Genomic DNA, 22,073 nt, shown 5'->3' with positions numbered 1-22,073 from the left:
ACCAACATGGTTATTTCTTATATGAAGGCTCGACGTATGGTCGAGAAAGGGTGTCTAGCCTATTTGGCCTATATTCGCGATCCCAGTGCGAATGTTCCTTCTATGGACTCAGTACCAGTTGTTCATGAATTTCAAGAAGTATTTCCTACAGATTTGCTGGGGATTCCACCCCGACAAAGATATTGACTTCTGTATTGATTTAGCTCCGGGCACTCAGCTCATTTCTATCCCACCATACCGTATGGCCCTGCCGAAGTTGAAAGAATTGAAGGAGCAGTTACAAGACTTGCTTGATTAGGGATTCATTAGACCTAGTGTATCACCCTAGGGTGCAACAGTATTATTTGTAAAGAATAAAAATGGTTCAATGCGAATGTGTATAGATTATCGGCAGTTGAACAAGGCTACTATCAAGAACAAGTATCCACTACCAAGAATTGATGACTTATTCGATCAGCTTCGGGGTGCCAAGGTGTTTTCAACGATCGACTTGAGGTCTGGTTACCATCAGTTGACGATTAGGGCATCTGGTATCCCTAAGACAGCTTTTCGAACTCGGTATGGGCATTACGAATTCCTAGTGATGTCTTTTGGGTTGACAAATGCCCCTGCAACATTTATGGATTTAATGAATCTAGTTTTCAAGCCCTATTTGGATTTTTTTGTGGTTGTATTCATTGATGATATCTTGATTTACTCCAGCAGTCGATAGGAGCATGAGCGGCATCTTCGGAGTGTGCTTCAGACTTTGAAGAATAATCAGTTATATGCTAAAATTTCAAAATGTGAGTTTTGGTTAAACTCAGTTGCCTTTTTGGGGCATATTGTATCGGCAGAAGGCATAAAGGTCGATCCTAAGAAGATTGAGGCTGTTCAGAATTGGCGTAGACCTACTTCAGTTACAGAGATCCGGAGTTTCCTGGGTTTGGCAGGTTATTATCATCGGTTCGTGGAAGGGTTTTCATCTATAGCAATCACATTGACAAGACTGACCCAGAAATGTGCCCCATTCAGATGGTCATACGAGTGTGAGTTAAGCTTTTAAAGGCTCAAGACTGCTTTGACTACGGCGCCAGTGTTGGTATTACCCACAGGTTTAGGATCTTATACGGTATATTATGATGCATCTCACATTGGGCTTGGTGCAGTATTAATGCAAGATGGCAGGGTAATTGCATATGCGTCGCGACAATTGAAAGTTCACGAGAAGAATTATCCTGTTCATGACTTAGAATTGGCAGTCATTGTTCATGCGCTGAAGATTTGGAGGTATTACCTCTACGGTGTCTCGTGTGAGGTAAATACTGATCATCGTAGCCTTCAGTATCTGTTCAAACAAAAAGATCTTAATTTGAGGCAGAGAAGATGGTTGGAGTTGTTGAAAGACTATGATATCACCATTTTGTATCACCCCGAAAAGGCTAATGTGGTGGCCGATACTTTGAGTAGAAAGGCTGTGAGTATGGGCAGCATTGCTTATATTCCAGTTGGTTAGAGACCGTTAGCTGTAGATGTCCAGACTTTGGGTAATCAGTTCGTGAGTTTAGATGTTTCAGAACCTAGTCGGGTTCTAGCTTGCACAGTCACTCGGTCTTCTTTATATGAGCGCATCAGAGAGCGACAATATGATGATCCTCATTTACTTGTCTTAAGGACACAATGCGGCATGGTGATCCCAAACATGTTGTTGTGGGGGAAGATGGAGTTCTGCGAATGTAGGGTCGTATTTGTGTGCCTAATGTGGATAGGCTTCGTGAATTAATTCTGGAAGAGGCCCACAGTTCCAGATATTCTATTCATCCAGGTGCTGCCAAAATGTATCAAGATTTGCGGCAATATTATTGGTGGAGGAGAATGAAGAATGATATAGTTGCATATGTAGCTCGGTGTCTAAATTGTCAGCAAGTCAAGTACGAGCATCAGAGACCTGGTGGTTTGCTTCAGAAGTTAGAAATTCCTGAGTGGAAGTGGGAGCGTATCACTATGGATTTTGTTGTTGGGCTCCCACGGACTCAGAGAAAATTTAACACAGTTTGGGTTATTGTGGACAAGTTGACCAAGTCAGCACATTTCATTCTAGTTGCAGTTACCTATTCTTCATAGCGGTTAGCTGAAATTTACATTCGTGAGATTGTCCGCCTTTATGGTGTGCCCGTGTCTATTATTTCAGATCGAGGTACACAGTTTACCTCACACTTCTGGAGGGCTGTACAACGTGAGTTAGGCACGCGGGTTGAGTTGAGCACAAAATTTCATCCACAGATAGATGGACAGTCAGAGCGCACCAATTAGATATTGGAAGATATGCTTTGCGCTTGTGTTATAGACTTTGGAGGTTCTTGGGATCAGTTCTTGCCACTTGCGGAGTTTGCTTATAATAATAGCTACTAGTCGAGCATTCAGATGGCTCCATATGAGGCATTATACAGAAGGCGATGCCGATCGCCAGTTGGCTGGTTTGAACTGGGAGAGGCTCGGTTGTTGGGTACAGATTTGGTACAAGATGCTTTGGATAAGGTCAAGATTATTCAGGATCGACTTTGCACAACTCAGTCTACGCAAAAAGAGTTATGACGACCATAAAGTTCGTGATATTGCATTCATGGTTGGAGAAAGAGTATTGCTTCGGGTTTCACCGATGAAAGGTGTAATGAGGTTCGGAAAGAAGGGCAAGTTGAGCCCTAGGTATATAGGACCCTTCAAAATTCTTGAAAGGGTGGGCGAAGTAGCCTACATGCTTGCATTACCGCCTAGTTTATAAGCGGTTCATCCGGTGTTCCATGTTTCTATGCTCTGAAAATATCATGGCGATCCGTCCCATGTGTTAGATTTCAGCTCAGTCCAATTGGACAAAGATTTGACTTATGAAGAGGAACCGATAGCTATTCTAGCCCGGCAGGTCCGACAGTTGAGGTCTAAGAGTTATCCTTCAGTTCGGGTACAATGGAGAGGTCAGCCAGTAGAAGCATCTACCTGGGAGTCTGAGTCGAGCATGAGTAGTAAATATCCACACCTTTTCACCAGCTCAGGTACTTTTTCTAATTCCGTTCGAGGACGAATGTTTGTTTTAGAGGTGAAGAATGTGATGACCCAAAAGGTCATCTTTAAATTTAATAATTAATTCTGTGTTCTAAGACCTCGAAAAGCACTATTCAACATTCCTCGACTTGCATGTGCAGTCCGTATAATTTTTCGGAAAGTTTTTATATAAAAAATTGATTAAAATATGAAATAGAGCCTTAAAACTCAACTGAGTTGACTTTGGTCAACATTTTGAGCAAACGGACTCGGATCAATGTTTTGATAGTTCTGGTAGGTCCGTATCATGATTTGAGATTTGGGCATATTCCCAGAATTTAATTTGGAGGTCCCTAACTTGAATTATCGCCAGTTGGCGAAAACTAGAAGCTTAAAGGCTTAAAGATTTCAAAGTTTGATCACAAATTGATTTTTATTGATATCAGGGTCGCATTCGAGTTCTAAAATTTTTTCATAGGCCCGTTATGTCATTTATGACTTGTCTGTAGAATCTGGTGAGAAACAGAGTTGATTTGACGTGATTCAGATGCTCGGTTGTGAAAATAGAAGTTTTAAAGTTTTCTTGAAAATTGTATTTGATTTGGTGTCCGATTCGTAGTTCTAGGTATTATTTTGGTATTTTGTTCGCACGAACGAGTTCGTATGAGGTTTTTGGACTTGTGTGTATATTTGCTTTGGAGCCCTGAGGGCTCGGGTGAGTTTCGGATAGCCTACGGACCTTAATTCTTTGAAAATTTTGGTTTTTGGGACTTCTGCTGGTTTCTGGTGTCATGTGCTTCGCGAACGCGACGCCTTCATCGCGAACGCGAAGAGAAATTTGTGACAGGGGAATTTTCTTCATCGCGAACGCAATAGCTGGGTCGCGAACGCGAAACAATGGGGGGCCTTACCCTTCGCGAACGCGACCAGCTTCCCGCGAACGTGTAGGCTTGTGATATGGGGAGGGGGAATCGTTGTTTCTTCTATGCAAACACGAGTATTGGCTCGCGAACGCGAATGTCAAGGGGGATAAGCCTTCGCGGATGCGAAGGAGGACTCGCGAATGCAAAATCCACTCGGGCTGCTTCTCATCGCGAACGCAAAGAAGGCATGGCGCACAAACCTTAAAGCAGAACCAAAACGGGGTTTTTTTCATTTTTCACAAACCCACAATTAGAACTCGGTTTAGGGGCGATTTCAAAGGAGTTTTTCACGATTTCAAACTAGGTAAGTGCTCTTTATCATATAGTGATTATATTTCATAAATCTAAGTCTATATTCATCATTTATTTCAGATTTAGATGGAGAAATTGGAATTTTTGTAAAACTTTTCAAAAACAAAAATTTAAGATTTGAAGGTCCATTTGACATCGGAATTCGATATTTGTTTTATGGTTGGACTCGTCTCGGAATAGGTGTTCGGATTTCGTAAGTTTTTTTGAGATTCGAGATGTGGGTCCCACTGATGATTTTTGAGATAAATTTTAGATTTTTATCCGAAAAATTAGTAAGTTCATATGGAATTAATTCTACGATTTATATTGAGTATATTGAATTGTTTATGACTAGATTTGAGGATTTCGGACATGAATTCACGAGGAAAAGATTTATTGAATCTTGAATTTGGTTGCAAAGCGAGGTAAGTGTCGTGGTTAACCTTGACTTGAGGGAATAGAACTCTTAAATTATTTATTATGTGAAATGCATGTGAATGGCGTATAGGCGAGATGACGAGTGTCTATACGTCATCAAATTAATTATTTGCATAATTACTTGAAAAATCATAAATCGTTTTAAAACATGAATTAATTATTATATTAATTATTTCTCTCGTGTTCTTTGCCCAATATCATGCCATGAATCCATTCTATAATTGCTACATGGTTATTTGATTTAGGTGACTTGATTGCCACTTGACGTTTAGCATACTAATTATTAAAATGCCTATTACATCCTTAATTTCCACAATTAATTGCTACTTGTCATCACTTATTTCTAATAAATTATAATTATTGTATGCTTGTTGTCTTATAATTTCATATTAATTGTTGTATTTATTGGAGTAATTTCTTTTATAAGAATTGGTAAATGAAAGTGAATATATTGGAGGAACGGGTTGCACGCCGCAACAGAATTGATTGAAGTGAATATATTGGAGGAACGGGTTGCACACCGCAACAGAATTGATTGAACTGAATATATTGGAGGAGCGGGTTGCACGCCGCAATAGAATTGATTAAAATGAATATATTGGAGGAGCGGGTTGCACGCCGCAACAGAATTGATTTAAAAGATATATTGGGATTGGGTTGCACGCCGCAACATAATTGAATATGAATATATTGTGGGATCGGGTTGCACACAACAACGGAAATTGATTGAAATAATAATTGATTATGACTGCCGAGTTAGCTTCAACTGTTGAAAAGAAATACTTATTTTATTTCTATTATTGTTGTTATTATTGTTATTGCGTACATGTTAATGTATGTGACTTGCATTAGCCTCGTCACTACTTCATCGAGGTTAGGCTCGGCACTTACCAGTATATGGGGTCGGTTGTATTGATACTACACTCTGCACTTCTTGTGAAGATTTCGGAGTTGGTCCCAGCGGCATACCGTAGATTTTCCCGGATACAGCTACCAGTAAAGACTTGAGGTATAACTACACATCGTTCGCAGTTCTGAAGTCCTCTTCTATCTTATCTCAGCTGTGTATTATATTTCAAACAATTTGAACTTTATTCAGAGATTTATTTGTATTATTCTAGAAACTCGTGCACTTGTGACTCCAATTCTGGGATGGTATTTAGATATCACGTTTATTATGGATTATTCACTTTATTTCAGCTTTTATTTTCGCATTTGTCTTCTTTGTTATTAATTAATTTAAAATTATATTAAAATGGCTAATTATATTCTAATGTTGGCTTGCCTAGCAAGTGAAATGTTAGGCGCCATCACGGTCCCGAAGGTGGAAATTTTGGGTCGTGACAATAATAGAAGTCCTTCCTTTTCTCACCTTGTTTTGCTGGTGACCTCACTCTTATGGCCAAAGTCAATGACAATACATGTACTACTATCCTTAGTTGTCTTAATATGTTATGTGACTTGTCGGGTCATAAGATTAATTACTCAAAATCAAAAATTATCTTTTTCGAAAACTGTCCTAAAGATACTACCAAGCAAATTTCTAATTTGTTTAATATGAAGATTAATGGTAACTTTGGCAAATATCTAGGATTTTTAATTTTGCGTTGTAAACCTAAAACCTCTGATTTTCAATATATCATAGACAACATGAGATCCGGATTCTCTAATTGGAAAACCAACTGCCTAAGCATAGCTAGTCGAACTACCCTTGTATCCTTAACTCTTAATACCATTCCCAATCATGCTATGCAATACACAGTTTTACTTTTTTAGTCTCATTGATAAAATTCAAAGAGATTTTATTTGGGGTAGTACTGAGAATAACAAGAAACTCCACCCTTTGAGTTAGAAAATAATCACAAGGGAGAAATCCAATGGGAGCCTTGGCATTAAAAAGGCTAGATAAAAAAACTTGGCTCTTCTAACTAGTCTTACTTGGCGACGGTTCAACCAGCCATATTCTCCTTGGTCAAAATTGCTCATAGCTACCCATGCAAATAAAACAAATAATAAATACCTCCTTCATTTGGAGTGTTATAGTGAAGGGTTGGTATTATTGTAGTAAAGAAATCCTTTGGTCTATTAATGAAAAATTCAATATTGACATTTGGAACTCTAGATGAATTCCCAATGTCCCATGCCTTAGGCACTCTATTCAAGGGCCTCTCTAATACAAACTTAAATCTCAAGATCAAAGACCTTAGACTAGATAATGACTGGAATTTCTCCAAATTAAGTTTTGATCTCCCGGACTTTATTACTGCTAAAATTAGAACTGTAAATATTTTCAAGCATGCTAATAATGTGGACACTCCTATATGGTCGCTTAGTAATAATGGTAGGTTTAGTACAAGTTCTTATTATACTCTCATTGATGAGTATGAAAGTAATGACAAGGATTTCACCTAGATCTGGCAACTTCACTGTCCTACCAAGATAAAAATTTTCTTATGGAAATGCTTCCATAACAGACTTCCTTGTAGATCATATTTAAGTTATATTGACATGAATGTGAATGCAACTTGTCCCGTGTGCAAAACTAAAGATGAAACCATCACCCACATCTTCATCGCTTGTCCTGTTGCAAATGCCTTATGGCAAAAATTGGGGTCCATAAATCTCATATTGATCATACCAATTGGCTCCTCACTATAAAAGACCTCAATGTCACTCTTGGCAATAATTATCTCACTTGGAAAGATCTTTTTCTTTTTATTTTGTGGAGCATCTGGATAAATAGAAACAATAATAATCAAAATAATATTAACTATCATCTATATCGTAAGAATATTTTCAACAGGCCATGGAAGTCAAACTTGTCACAACCATGGAATCTAATCGAATCTCAAAAAAGTCCATCAAAGTAGAATGGCTTAAACCACCTACTGGATGGTTTAAGCTTAATACAGACTGGGGTTTTAATGCAAGCAAACTGTGTTGCAGACTTGGTGGAGTCATCCGAAATAGCTCAGGTGGCTGGGTGGTCGGCTTCAATAATTTTACGCATGATACTACTCCTATCCAAGCAGAACTTTTAGCTTTACAACAAGGCCTTCAACTTGCATGTGATCTTCAACTATGGCCTTTGAAAATAGAAACAGATTCAACGGACATGCTTCAATGTCTTGAATATGGTTATCCATCTGAAGCAGGTGGTGGTCAGACATAGCTTTAGGCAAGCAAATCGAGTGTCTCATGTTTTGGCAAAGGAAGCTTCCAAGGTGTCCAGTCTAAACCAAGCTTTGAGATTTGCAGCTCCACCCCATTTTGTGAAAATCCAGTTCCTAGAAAACAAAGGTGGAACATACTTTGTTAGATTAATTTCGGATAATATATGTACTATGCTAGCTGAATTTGGAAACCAAAATGCCCTAAGTGGCATCACTACATAATGTAATATTACTACTGTTTATTAGTATTAATAATATCAGTATTCTAATTTCTCAAAAAATTAATATTTGCTAGGGTTAAAATTCAAAAATTAGTAAAAGTTCAAAAAATATCTGATGAGGGTAAAGAAAACAATATTTAAGATTAAAATCTGAAAATTTATGCTTCAAAAAATTGCATTTATTTCATCTGAAATACTCTTTAAATAATTTTCTCAATATTTAACCAATGTTTTAAATACTAAATTTAGTTAACAAAATTGGGATTAAATTTCCTTATTTTACTCAAATTTTTAGAACACAAAGTTAAATTAATTAATTTGAATTATATTAATTTACCTATTAGAGCTTGGGCCCGAGCGCAGCGCTTACTAGTCAACTTTTGCCCAAAAAATGTTTTCTGATCCCTCAATATTGAGCTTCTTTGATGTTCATGGATGGATTACAGTGTCCAAGGACTACAGTTTACGAAAGATGCTTTTATCCCTCCTTCAAAATGCTAATGGGGTGAAAGTAAAAATCAGTACCCAGGATCTGGGAAATGATAAGGTAAGCGCTGAAGATATGGTAGAAACTAAAAATGCAGAATTAGCAGATCTCTTGCAAAAGAGTTTCAAGGGTAAAAGGTATTTGATCATTGTGGATGACATATGGAGCAGGGAAGCCTGGGATGAGATTAGACTATGGTTTCCAGAAAATAATAATAGAAGTTGGATATTGTTGACTACTCGGATAATGGAGGTTGCTCTATATGCTAGCTCTCCTAAGGATCCTTTTCCAATGCGTCCCCTGAATCCAAAGAAAAGTTGGGATTTGTTTTTCCAAGAGGCGTTTGGCAAAAAAGATTGTCCAATCAAATTTAAGAATGTTGCAAAGGCAGTTGTTGAAAATTGTAAAGGATTGCCACTAATAATTTCTGTGGTTGCAGCAACTCTCTCTAGCAAGAGGACGTTGGACGAGTGGAATGAAGTAGCTCAAAGCGCAAGCTCATTAGTAAACCTTGATAGTTATCAACATTGCTCAAGAGTGCTTGCTTTGAGCTACTATCATCTTCCTTCACATTTGAAAGCTTGCTTTCTGTATTTTGGAGTTTTCGCAAAAGCTAGTGATATTTCTGTGAAAAAGTTGATTAGATTATGGACTGCAGAAGGACTCTTTGAGCTAAGGGGGCTCGAGGAATTGGAAAATGTGGCTGGCAATCTTTTACATGATCTTATTGATAAAAGTCTAGTTGTTGTTAGCAAGCGATAAGGGTTTGTAGAGCCACTGATGATTGTTTCCCATGCCTTGAGCGCATAATTATGAGACACTGTCGTTTCTTAGCAGAGATTCCTGAAGGATTTGCTGATAGTGTGACACTGCAGCTAATTGAGTTACATCAATGTTCTCCTTCCCTTGTGAATTTTGCTGAGCGGATCCAGAAAGAGCAATTAGAGAACACGGGAAGCAATATGCTTAAAGTTCATGCCTTTGGCACAATTAGAGGTAACTAAAATAATACAGAATGAATCTTCAACATCCATTATATGTTTTATCAGTGATTGAGAATTCACCTGTGACTTTGATGCAACATTTTCTGTGCATAACTAGTAGAATATTGTTTGGTCGTAATAAGATAGGTAAAATTTAGTAGTTAATATGATGTATTATATGTGATTGGTCAAGTTACGGCCTTATATTAATAATATCATCTAATAGTGTGTGTTAAGAGTAAATAATATGAAGCCAACTCACATTTTTCGAAGCACTTGTTAACAGTGGTTGTTTGGTTGAAGTTAGATATGTTGAATCTTATAAAGTATGACATTATGTGTTATACCGAGTTTCTAAACTCTAATAACCTCTCACCCTTGTATTGGTAATTGTACAGGTTAGATTCAGATGAAGTTAATGAAGAAGTAGCAGAGGGAGATGTGGAGAAGACGGACAAAGATTCAGAGGAAGAAACAGAGGTTGATTGAACTGATGAGTTTTAAGGGTAGACTTGTGAGGAAAGTTGCTTTGGTTCACATAAAAGAGGTTGCTAAGGTAACCAAACTGCACCTCTTTGTGTTACACAAGCGCTGTCTCTCTTTGCCAACAAATTCAACGAGAGCTAGAAATGAAAACAACTTGTCCTTGTCATATGCTTTCTTTTCTTTTGGTTTTGTTTCCGTTCTTTTGTATCTAGTAGAAGTAGATTGTATTATCTTGAAAAGTTCTTTCATTCACTACTTGTCATGTGATGTATATATATATATATGTGTGTAGTTCCATGATGTATAAGACTCCTAAGTCTATAGACATACAGAGAGCAATATAATACAAGTCTGTATACTACAGAGAACCTAAACCCACAACAAATAGATAACTTTAACCAAGATTCTAGTTGGTCTAGGATTATCCTTTACACTCCCCCGCAAGTTGAGCAGGGGTAGGAACCACTGCTAACTTGGTCTTCAACTGCAAGAATCTGCTCTTTGACAAAGGCTTTGTCAATGCATCAGCAACCTGGTCATGGGAGCTTACATGTCGAACATACAAGGACTTTGCTCGAACTCGCTCGCGAACAAAATGAAAATCAATTTCTGTATGTTTTGTCCTTGTATGAAAGATGGGATTAGCTGTCAAATACGTAGCACTTAAATTATCACACCATAGAGTAGGAATGGAAGAAGAAAAATAGCCAATCTTACGAAGAAGATGCTCAATCCAAATAATTTCTGAAGTGGCAGTCGCAAGAGCTCTATACTCTGCCTCAATACTAGAGCGTGACACTGCTCGTTGATTACGTGATGCCCATGAAATGAGATTAGATCCCAAAAAGATAGCAAACCTAGTAGTAGATTTTTGATCATTTACATCACCTCCCCAGTCTGAATCAGTGTACCCATGTAGCAAGGTGGATGTGCCGTTAGCAAAAAACAAGCTATGAGATGGAGTTACCTTAATGTATCGTAGAATATGTTTGACAGCAGTCCAGTAAATATCCATAGGGCAATGCATGAATTGAGAAACCTTGTTAACTGCGAATGCTATATCAGGCCAGGTAAAGGTCAAGTATTGCAATGCACCTACAACACTCCGATGCAAGGTGGAATCATTGAATTGACTACCTTCAGTGGAAGAAAGTTTGGTTGAAGGAGAAGCTGGAGTAGAAACGCTGCTACAGGAATCCATCTGAACATGTTTCAAGAGATCACCCACATATTTCCCTTGTTGCAAATGCAACCTAGTACTCTTCCAATGCGCCTCGATGCCCAAAAAGAATGAGAGTTTCCCCAAGTCACGAACCACAAAATTATTATGTAGTTGAGTAATGAGAGATTGTACAAGAGCAGAGTCAGAGCCCATTACTAAGATATCATCAACATAGATCAGACAGAAGAGTTTTCTTTCACCAGCACACTTAAAAAACAATGAACTATCAGTTTTGGATCCCAAAATTCCTAGTGAAAGTAAGGCATCAGTGAGGCATTTATTCCACATTCGGGGAGCTTGTTTCAGGCCATAAAGAGAGCATCTGAGAAGACATACATGGTCTGGTCGAGTGAGATCAACAAAACCCAGGAGCTGAGACATATATACTACCTCCTCGAGATGACCATGAAGAAATGCATTTGAGACATCTAGATGGGTGATATGCCATTGATGAGATACATCTAATGAAAGCAATAACCGAATAGCCATCGGTTTGATAACTGGGCTAAATGTATCAACAAAATCTACTCCAGGATGTTGATGGTATCCCTTAGCCAAAAGCCTTTCTTTATAATGATCCAAAGATCCATCTGCTTTTAATTTTATTTTGTAAACTCACTTGCAACCAATCACATTTCGGCATGGTGAAGGAGGTACTAGTTGCCAAGTACCATTTTGAATAAGAGCATTATATTCTTCGGTCATAGCTCGACGCCAATTGGCATCCTTAGCAGCCTGTGAATAACAAGAGGGCTCAGGTGAGATTGAGGTAGTTGCTGGCAAAGAGAAAGGTCTCTTTGGTTTCAATGATCCCGTCTGCGCTCGTGTGACCATTCTGTGAGTAGATTGATTAGTGGAGTTCCCAGGTCTAGATGGTAAAGATGATATTTCAACCATATTGTTTGTAGATAAGTCAGCACAAATCGGTATGCTCGACGGAGAAGAGGAAATAGCATTACTGGTATGACCATGAGCCACAATTGTAGATGGCAGTGATGTTGGCCTTATGGAAGAAGTCGAAGGTGAGGAGTTGGGATAACTCTGGTTCTCTGGTGGTGAGGTAGTTCTTGATGTGGTCTGTTGGTAAGGTAGATTAATAACCAATGGATCAACAGTGGTTTTAGTAGAGGAGTTGGGCACCACAACATCCTGTGAAGCAAAAGGAAAAATAGACTCATCAAAAATGACGTGACAAGAAACATAGAATTTGGAAGAAGCCATGTCAAAGTATTTATATCCTTTATGTAATTTACTGTATCCCAAAAATATACACTGATGAGATCTAGGTGAAAGTTTGTCCTTTGTGTAAGGGCGAAGCCAAGGAAAGCATAAGCAACCAAAGATGTGCAACAAAAAATAATCAGGATTCATATTAAACAATACACGAAATGGGGATTTATTGTTCAATCGGGGAGTGGGTAATCTATTAATAGTATAGACCGCTGTCTCAAATGCATTTGTCCAAAACCGATGAGGAACATTGGCATGATGTAGAAGGGCACGCCCAGTTTCAACAATGTGTCTGTGTTTTCTCTCGGCACAATCATTTTGTTCAGGGGTATAGGGGCACGAAGAACATTGCACAATTCCATTATCTCGCAAATAATTTGTTAAGGCTGAAACTCTCCTCCCCAATTTTCTTGAAAACATTTAATAGGGCGACCAAAATATTTTTCAACAATAGTACGACATTGAATAAAAACTGAAAGTACTTCAGATTTAAATCGAAGAAATAAATCCATGTATATTTGCTGAATGATCAAAAAGATGGCATAATAGCAATAACCATCCTTCGAAGCTACTGGAGTTGGGGCCCAAACATCTGAACAAACTAAATCTAAAGGCCATGCGGCCTTGAAGCTAGACTCTTTAAAAGAAAGTTTATGACTCTTACTAACAACACATGTAGAACATAAACTAGGACATTTATTTGATGATGATGCAAGCACATTGGATAGTAAAGCATGACGAACTGTAGGGTAAGATGCATGAGCTAGACGAGCATGCCAAACGCCAAGAGAAGTTGCATGGGAAGCAGGTGATGAAGAGTGAAGCACCGGAAGAGAATATAAGTCGCCACTACTTGACCCCTTGTGTCGGATTTTTCTCGTTGCTAATTCCTTAATCAAAAAATAGTTAGAAAAAAATTCAATAGACACTTGATTAGATTTAGCAAAGGGCTGATTGATAATAAATTGTGAGTAGTAGAAGGAACATGTAAAATATTATCAAGATTGAACTTTTGATTGGAAACAAGAACAAAACTTTTACCAACATGAGATATAGGCAATTTGGAACCATTACTTAATGTCACTTCTTCGGGGCCTTGATACTTAGAGTGAATGTCTAGATTATCAAGGTCTGTTGTGAGTTGATGTGTGGTGCCACTATCCATTAACCAGGTTTGTGTAGGTGGATTGGGAGAACTGGCAAGATTAGAAGTGGGTCGGCCAGACACCATGCCGATACTGTTAGTTCGTGGTGAAGGACATACCCGTGCAATATGACCTTTTCCTTCACAATTATGGCAGATAAGTCCGGAGAAGTCAGAAGATTGTTGATTTGCTTTAGTCGATTGGTTAGATGCCTGAAAGTTACGATTTTGGTTATTCTGTGTGAACCCTTGGATGGAGGAGCATCTGCGACCACGCCCTCCCGTCCTCTACCATGCCCTCGAGTGGTAGAAATAGAACTCTGAGTGAAATGAGCGGTGGGTGCAATAACATTAATGGTGTCATATCTTTTTAACTGTCTTTCTTCATTAAGGAGAAAGCCATACAATGCATCAAACATAATGTCTTCTTGACGTGATTCTAGTGACCTGGTGAAGGGCCGATAGGCAGGGCCTAGTCCAGCAAGAACAAATTCAACTAAATCATCATTGGGAATCAGATGTTGTAATGCAGCTAATCTATCCGTGATTCCTTTGGCCTTTTGTACATAGGCCTCAATAATTGCGTTGTCATGACGCAAGGTATGCAACTGCATCTTGAGTTCATGAATTAATGGCTTCGATCCTGAAGCATATGTTATCCCAAGCTTCACGAGCAGTCTATGCTCCAACTAATTAAGGCAGAATATTTTCAGAAACTGATGCAACAATCCAACTTAGCACAAGTTGGTCTTCTCGTACCCATACTTTGTAAGCCGGATTTAGCGTATTCTGATCAAGAAACTGTGTAGGAATTGGCTCGCTACCACCAATATGATGGTTGAGACCACAACCACACACCATTGGCATAAATTGTGTCTTCCACAACAGGAAGTTTGATGATGTGAGTTTTACCGGTAGTTGATGCGCAAGATTTGGTGAGGGCATAAAAGGAGATGTGGGAAATTGAGCGTGTGTGGTTGGTGGAGTAGAGGTCGATGAGGAGTTGATATCATCCCCCATATCAATAACGTCTTCGTTCTCTGTTACTGAAAAACAAATTGCCTTGGGTTGATTAAACCACTTAAGGCTCCGATACCATGAAAAGTTCTTTCATTCACTACTTGTCATGTGTGATTACGACAGGAATATATATATATATATATATATATATATATATATATATATATATATGGAGTTCCATGATGTATAAGACTCCTAAGGTCTATAGACATACAGAGAGCAATATAATATAAGTCCGTATACTACAGGGAACTTAAACCCACAACAAATAGATAACTTTAACCAAGATTCTAGTTGGTCTAGGATTATCCTTTGCATACCTAAATATCTCAAGGAAACTAAACGCAGAATCTGTAGAGTACGTGAATCTGTCATAGTGCTCTACGTTGTCTAAATGCCTTTTTACCTTAGCTAAACAATGACTAGTAAGTCCACGGTCTACATGTGTAAGAGAACGAACTGTAAAAGAAGTCGCTTTAGAGGTCAAATGTCTTACACAACAACTTTAATCTTCAAAAAACAATCAAATATTTTGGTCGAAATATGTATTGTAATGTGAAAAATTTATGTATTGCATCTTTCCATTTTAAAATAGAAATGTTATAATCCATTTTGATTTTATTCGTTTGCGATGGCTTTTCTCAATTGTAACTTTAGCATTAAACTGCGTGTTAGAGTACAATTGTGTATGTGAAGCAATACACAGAAAGTGATGCTGAAAACTACAAACAAGTTTAACAGTTGCTAATTATCCCAGAAGTTTCCTTGAACTTAGCGTAGTGGCAAATTGTTAAATTAAATATGGTAATTATTTTCCCTTTCTAGTTTAGAATACCAAAGTCAACCGTAGATTTTGTCTGCACAATTAAAGTATATACTTGATAGGTTATATGTATCCATGTTATGTTTTGATGATCTAACAAACATAATAATAAGAATCAGATAAGGAACTTGTTACACATTCTCAAGTACTTAAAGAACAACAAGTCTCAGTTCGGGGATGTGGTTCAACTCTTCAGAGTCAAATGAACAACAGAGGGAACAGATGACCACCAGTTCTCGTGGTGACTGTACAAGTCAACTCCCCATAGTTGTAAAGTTATTGTCTGCATACGCAGCAATGTAAAAACAGTGCAACAATCAACTTTATGGGGAATGCCCTTTACCTAACTTGATGCATCATCCAAGTGATGTCACAAATGAGTTATTAACATCAAGCAAAGGTAAAACAAAACACTTGCACATTCAAGAATTCATCAAGCATTCTCTCAAGTCTGTGTCAATCTTGCAAGTGATTCTTAAGGGCATCAAGAACAAAGAACAACATAACGAAGGACCAGTTTTCTGTATTGAGTCATTACATGTCCTTAGTTGTGTTGCACCTTTGTTAAAGCACTTTACTTGTAATTCCTACTTTAGCTTAGTTAGAAGCATTGTGTAGAAAATCTTTGTAAAATCATAAGCCTTGTGTTTGTGTCTTGGCTAGAGTTAGTCGAGTTGTAAGTCTTTATAATAGAGTTATTACAAAGTGGCTTGTAATAGAGTTGTTACAAGTTAGTGAGGGATTAAGAGGTTAATTCCTATGTTACAATAGGTTGTAATCTAAAGTTTGCTCGGTAGTGAAGTTGAAATCCTACAAGGGTAGGTCGTGATTTTTAATCCCGTGAGCTGGGAGTTTTTCACGTAAAATTCCATTGTGTCATTTACTTACTGTTGTGTGCGTGTGTTTTGTGGGAACTTATAAAGAACCTGATTCTCTACATAGTTTGGTGGACCCTTAGTTTCTATTAATTGGTATTAGAGCGGGTTCTTTCTAAAAGGTTAACACTTAGAAATGGTCTTCATCATGGTTGCTCCACCAAACTTTGAGGAAGGACAATCAACATACATACCACCTAGATTCAACGGCCAATACTATGGTTGGTGGAAAACAAGAATGCATGATTTCATCATGTATGAGAACTCAGAGTTGTGGGATGTAATCTGTGACGGACCTTTTGTTCCCATGAAAACTATTGATGAGGGAACAACTACAGTCACAAAAATGAGAAAAAAGTATAACGATGCTGACAAAAAGTCTATTGAGAAGAATTTCAGGGCAAAAAAGATTCTTTTCTGTGGCATCATACTAGATGAATACAACCGCATCTCAGCTTGTCAGAGTGCTAAGGAGATCTGGGAAGCTCTTCAAACAGCATACGAAGGGACAACTCAAGCCAAGCAGTCGATGATCGACATGTTGACAACTGAGTATGAGCTCCTCAGAATGAAGGACGATGAGTCCACTCAGGACATGTACACCCGCTTCACATCTATCATCAATGAGCTTTACTCACTGGAAGAAATAATTCCCAGGAGCAAACTTGTCAGGAAAATACTCAGTGTATTACCTGGTTCCTGGGAAAGCAAGGTAAACGCCATCACAAAGGCAAATGATTAGCAGAAGCTGACCATTCATGAACTCATTGGTAATCTGAAAGCTTATGAAATGAAGAAGAAGAAGGACAATGAGATAAAAGAGCCTAAAATGGAGAAGAACATGGTCCTCAACACAGACAAAAATGACTCAAGTAGTGAGGATGCCGACATGGCTTACCTGACAAAGAGATTTCAAAAATGGTTCACAGAAATGGAGGTATTCCAAAAAGGGGCAGCTCTAGCAAGCCTAGAGGCTATGACCTATGTCATAAATGTAGGAAACCAGTACATTTAAAGGACTGCCCCCTCCTTAAGCAAGATGAGTACAAACACAACACAGACAAAGAAGTCGAAAGGAACCAGGTTCCTGACAAAAAATTCAAGAGAAAAGATGTCATTGACAATGTTGTGAAACAACCTCTTGCTGCATGGGAAGACTCCTCCAGCAAATCTAGAGTTGATGATGATCAAGGTGACAACTCCATGATGGCAGTAGAAAGTGAAGCAACTGAATATGATTAATGGCTAAATCAGATGAGGATGAGGAAAATGATAATGAAGACGAGGTAAACTTTCTGGATGTTCAAAGAAATCCGAAATCCTATTCTCAAAAGACGCTTATATATTTGGCCAATATTTTAATTGATGCTTATCACAACCTCATTAATGTTAAAAATGTGCTAACCACGGAACTAGGAGAAATAGAACACAAGAGAGATGATCTAGTGGTGGTTGTGGTTGATCTAAGAGAGACTATTGAGAGTTTAAAAGGGGAAAATGATATTTTGACTGAGAAGATTGCAAACATAGAGCATGAGAAAGATGACCTATTGGTAGTAGTTATAGACCTAAAGGAAATAATTGAGGAACTAAGAAGGGAAAGTAGGCCTATGAACACTCAAAAGGGAAAGGAAGTTGCAAGTGAGGCACACCCTAGACTTGAAAATGAGCTAAAATCTGTGATATCTAGTCTGTGTGATGAGCTTGAGAAAAACAGACAACTCCAGGAAGATCTAGGCAGAGTGAAGAGTAATCTAGAAAAATCTTTTAAGTGGACCTGATCCTCTGATGCAATCACTGTTATGTATACAAACAGTAGGTGGAACAGGCAGTGAATTGGGTTCCAAAAAAAAAACCTTACAACCCACACAACAAGTACGTTATTGTTCTTGATAACTGGATCTTCACTCACTATGGTAACACTGGACATTTCAAGGAAACATGTAAAGTCATATTCCAGTCCTAGCAGAAAAACAAAGTTTTTGCTGAAAAAGTAACTATTGCAAAAAACTCTGCTCCCTCATATAACAAATGTGTATTGCCTGCTTGGACAAAAAGAACCTTGATTCACCCATTTCCTCATTACAAGAGACCCAAACTTGTTTAGGTTCCTAAGTCTAATCCTTGATTCTCTTGTGCAGGGAGCAGTGAAAGGAAGCAACCAAAGATGGTACATGGATAGTGGTTGCTTGAAGTATATGACTGGAAGCACTAATAATTTTCTTTCACTCAAAGCCGTGTAAGGAGGGAGTGTATCCTTTGGAAATGGCAAAAAGGGATACATTCTTGGAGTAGGAAGAATTGGGAAGGCTCTCACTCACTCAATCGAAAATATGTATTACGTGAATGGCCTGAAGTACTGCTTGTTGAGTGTCTCTCAAATCTGCGACAAAGGAAACAAGGTGGAATTTGTGTCAAAAATCTGCACATTCACAAATCTTGCGACTGGTGATGTGATCCTGATGGCAAAAAGATACAAGAACATCTATGTCGCTGATTTTGAGTCACTACATAATGGGGATCTCACGTATCTGAGTGTTGTGGATGATGACGCTAAACTATGGCACATAAGATTGGGTCATGCAAGTTTTACATTGCTGAACAAGTTGGTCAGGAAGGACCTGGTTCGTGGATTGCCTAAGTCAAGCTTCAAAGATCACAAGGTATGTGATGCATGTGCAAAAGGAAAGCAGATAAGATCCTCCTTCAAACCCAAAAAGAAAGTAAGCACCTCAATGTCACTTGATCTCCTCCATATAGATCTATGTGGACCTATGAGAGTGCCAAGTATAGGAGGAAAGACGTACATTTTTATCATTGTGGATGACTACTCCAGGTTCATATGGACCTTGTTCCTCAGAACCAAAGATGAGACCTTTTCAGTGTTTGCTGCCTTTGTCAAAAAGATCTAAGTAAAGATGAGCCATATTGTTGTGAGTATAAGATCTGATCATGATACAGAATTCAACATTGCAAAGTTCGACAAGTTCTGCGCTGAAAATGGTATAAGTCACAATTTTTCAGCTCCAAGAACACCTCAACGAAACGATGTCGTGGAGAGGAAAAATAGAACTCTTGAAGACATGGCTAGGACAATGTTGATTGATAGTGGTGTTGCAAAAGGTTTCTGGGTAGAGGCAGTCAATATTGCATGCTACTTAGTGAACAGGTGCATGATCAGGTCACTCCTGAGCAAAACCCCGTATGAACTGCTGAATGGGAGAAAACATAAGCTAACACACTTGAGGACATTTGGTTGCAAATGTTTTGTCATTAACAATGGTAAGGAAGCTTTAGGAAAGTTTGATGCCAAGAGTGATGATGGAATATTTTTTGGATATTCATCACAAAGCAAAGCCTACAAGGTATACAACAAAAGAACTCAATGTATTGAGGAAAACATACATGTGATATTTGACGAAGCACATCACCCTCTTGGAAAAGATGCACATGATAAGGTTGATCAAGATAGAGAGTTATCAAATGTCCCTTGTGAAGTTATTGACATGGCAAATGAAAATGCTGATATGATGAGTCAGGTCAAGGAATCAAATGACAATGGCACAGCTGAATCTCCAGCTATCATAGAGGAACATGGTCCCTCAATCACAATAACTGAAGCAGAAAACAGAGTTGTAGATGTTGTACATGGAACTCCAGCTACTGAGGTGAGGAACATGACACATGGATCATATGCAGAAGAATTTGGAACCTCTCATAATGAGATCCAAGTGTCCAACTGGAAGCACAAAATCTCATACCCTCTTCAAAATGTAATCACCCCCTTTGACTCAGGAATTCAAACCAGATCAAAGGCAAGATGAGCTTCATCAATTTGAGAGGAATAGTGTATGGCACCTAGTTCCATGACCTGCCGACAGAACTGTTATAGGAACCAGGTGGGTATTCAGAAACAAACTTGATGAGCTTGGAAACACAATCAGAAACAAGGCAAGGCTGGTAGTTCAAGGTTACAATCAGGAAGAAGGGATTGTCTATGATGAAACATTTGCTCCGGTTGCTCGAATGGAGGCAAGAAGAATACTCATTGTCTTTGCATCTCATATGGAATTCAAATTGTTCCAAATGGATGTCAAAAGTGCTTTTTTGAATGGATTTCTAAAGGAAGAAGTTTTTGTCAAGCAACCTCCTGGATTTGAGAATCATGAACATCCCGAGCATGTTTTTAAACTTGACAAGGAACTATATGGGCTAACGCAGGCTCCTCGTGCTTGGTATGAAAGGTTGTCCAAATATTTTCTAGAAAATGGCTTTACAAGAGGAAAAATTGACACCACCTTATTTCTAAAGAAACAAGGAAGGAACCTGCTCATTGTGCAAGTCCATGTTGATGACATCATATTCGGAGTAACTAATGATTCATTGTGTGAGGAATTTGCAACACTCATGGGAAGTGAGTTTGAGATGAGTATGATGGGGGAATTGAATTTCTTCTTGGGACTGCAAGTTAAGCAAACTTCTGAGGGGACAATGATAAGTCAGCAGAAGTACATCAAGGAGCTTCTGAAAATATTTTATGGGGAAGGATCAAAGATCATTGATACCCTCATTGCCACTGCTACTCGTCTGGACATGGATGAATCTGGTTCTCCTGTAAATGAAACTATGTATAGAGGTATTATAGGATCACTTCTGTATCTCACAGCAAGCAGACCAAATATTGTTTTCAGTGTGGGAGTGTGTGCCAGGTTTCAGTCTAATCCCAAGGAATCTCATCTGAAGGCTTCCAAAAGAATCATGAGGTATCTCAAAGGCACACAGGACCTGGTTCTCTACTATTCTTCAGGAGATAACTTTGACTTAATAGAGTATGTTGATGCTGACTATGTTAGTTATCTGGTGGAGAGGAAAAACACTTCTCGTGTCTAATCTCATGGGGTACAAGAAAACAAAACTCAGTGGCCCTTTCAACTGCTGAAGCTGAGTATGTGGAAGTTGCCTCTTATTGTGCTCAACTGTTGTGGATCAAGTAGCAGCTCGAAGATTTCGGTGTGTTTTCTGATTGTTTGCCCTTACAATGTGACGACACTAGTTCTCTTAACATGGCAAAAAATTTAGTTCAACATAAGAGAACAAAGCATATTAATATGAGACATCACTTTCTTAGAGACAATGTTGAGAAAGGGCTCATCTGCATGAAGTTTTGCAGCACAGAAGATCCAATTGCAGATATCTTCACCAAGACACTGAGTAGAGAGCACTTTGAAAAGAATCGCATGACACTAGGGTTGATAAAATCAAGTTGAGGACCTGGTCCCTCGATGATTGGCTACGAAAGAAATGTACATGTAAAATAGCTAAAAAGTGTTTCTGGTGCAATCTAACTCACATCTATACCATTACAGGTAGACATGCATGACGATTACAAAGTAGACAAGTAGCTAATGCATTGCACGTTGGTCAAAGGATGAGGATTACATTTTCAAACTCTGTCAGGGAACCTGGTTCCTTTGACACAGGTTAGTAGTTCCTCTGTACTCTCATGCACAATTTTTTTAAACGTCTGAAATGGTGCCATGTCATTAAATTGTCAGTTTTCTTTTTTTGCTTCTTGAACCCAAGCATATCACCTTTTATGAAGCGACCCGACTATCCAAAATTGATACCCAACTGGTCTCTCACCCCTCTTAATAAATCCATTCATAGTCACTTTTAGAACTGTTCACATCAAGAATCTAAAATTTCCCTTTTCATTCTTCAAACTCTCTTCTTCAACTA

General features: G+C 38.4%; 1 protein-coding gene across 1 annotated transcript; it reads left to right on the top strand.

Moving 5' to 3' along the window:
• The first annotated feature begins 8,455 nt into the window (after window positions 1–8,455).
• Window positions 8,456–10,122, top strand: LOC104098202 (putative late blight resistance protein homolog R1A-10). The gene is made up of 2 exons (XM_009604874.4): window positions 8,456–9,547; window positions 9,933–10,122. Exon 1 carries the CDS (start codon window positions 8,456–8,458, stop codon window positions 9,311–9,313), a length of 858 nt encoding a protein of 285 aa, XP_009603169.4. The 3' UTR covers window positions 9,314–9,547; window positions 9,933–10,122.
• Window positions 10,123–22,073: the final 11,951 nt, after the last annotated feature.

Source organism: Nicotiana tomentosiformis, chromosome 12 (assembly GCF_000390325.3).
Source record: "Nicotiana tomentosiformis chromosome 12, ASM39032v3, whole genome shotgun sequence".
Lineage (NCBI taxonomy): Eukaryota > Viridiplantae > Streptophyta > Magnoliopsida > Solanales > Solanaceae > Nicotiana > Nicotiana tomentosiformis.
Note: the sequence above shows the minus strand (reverse complement) of the source record. Positions and strands in the feature narration are given on the sequence as shown.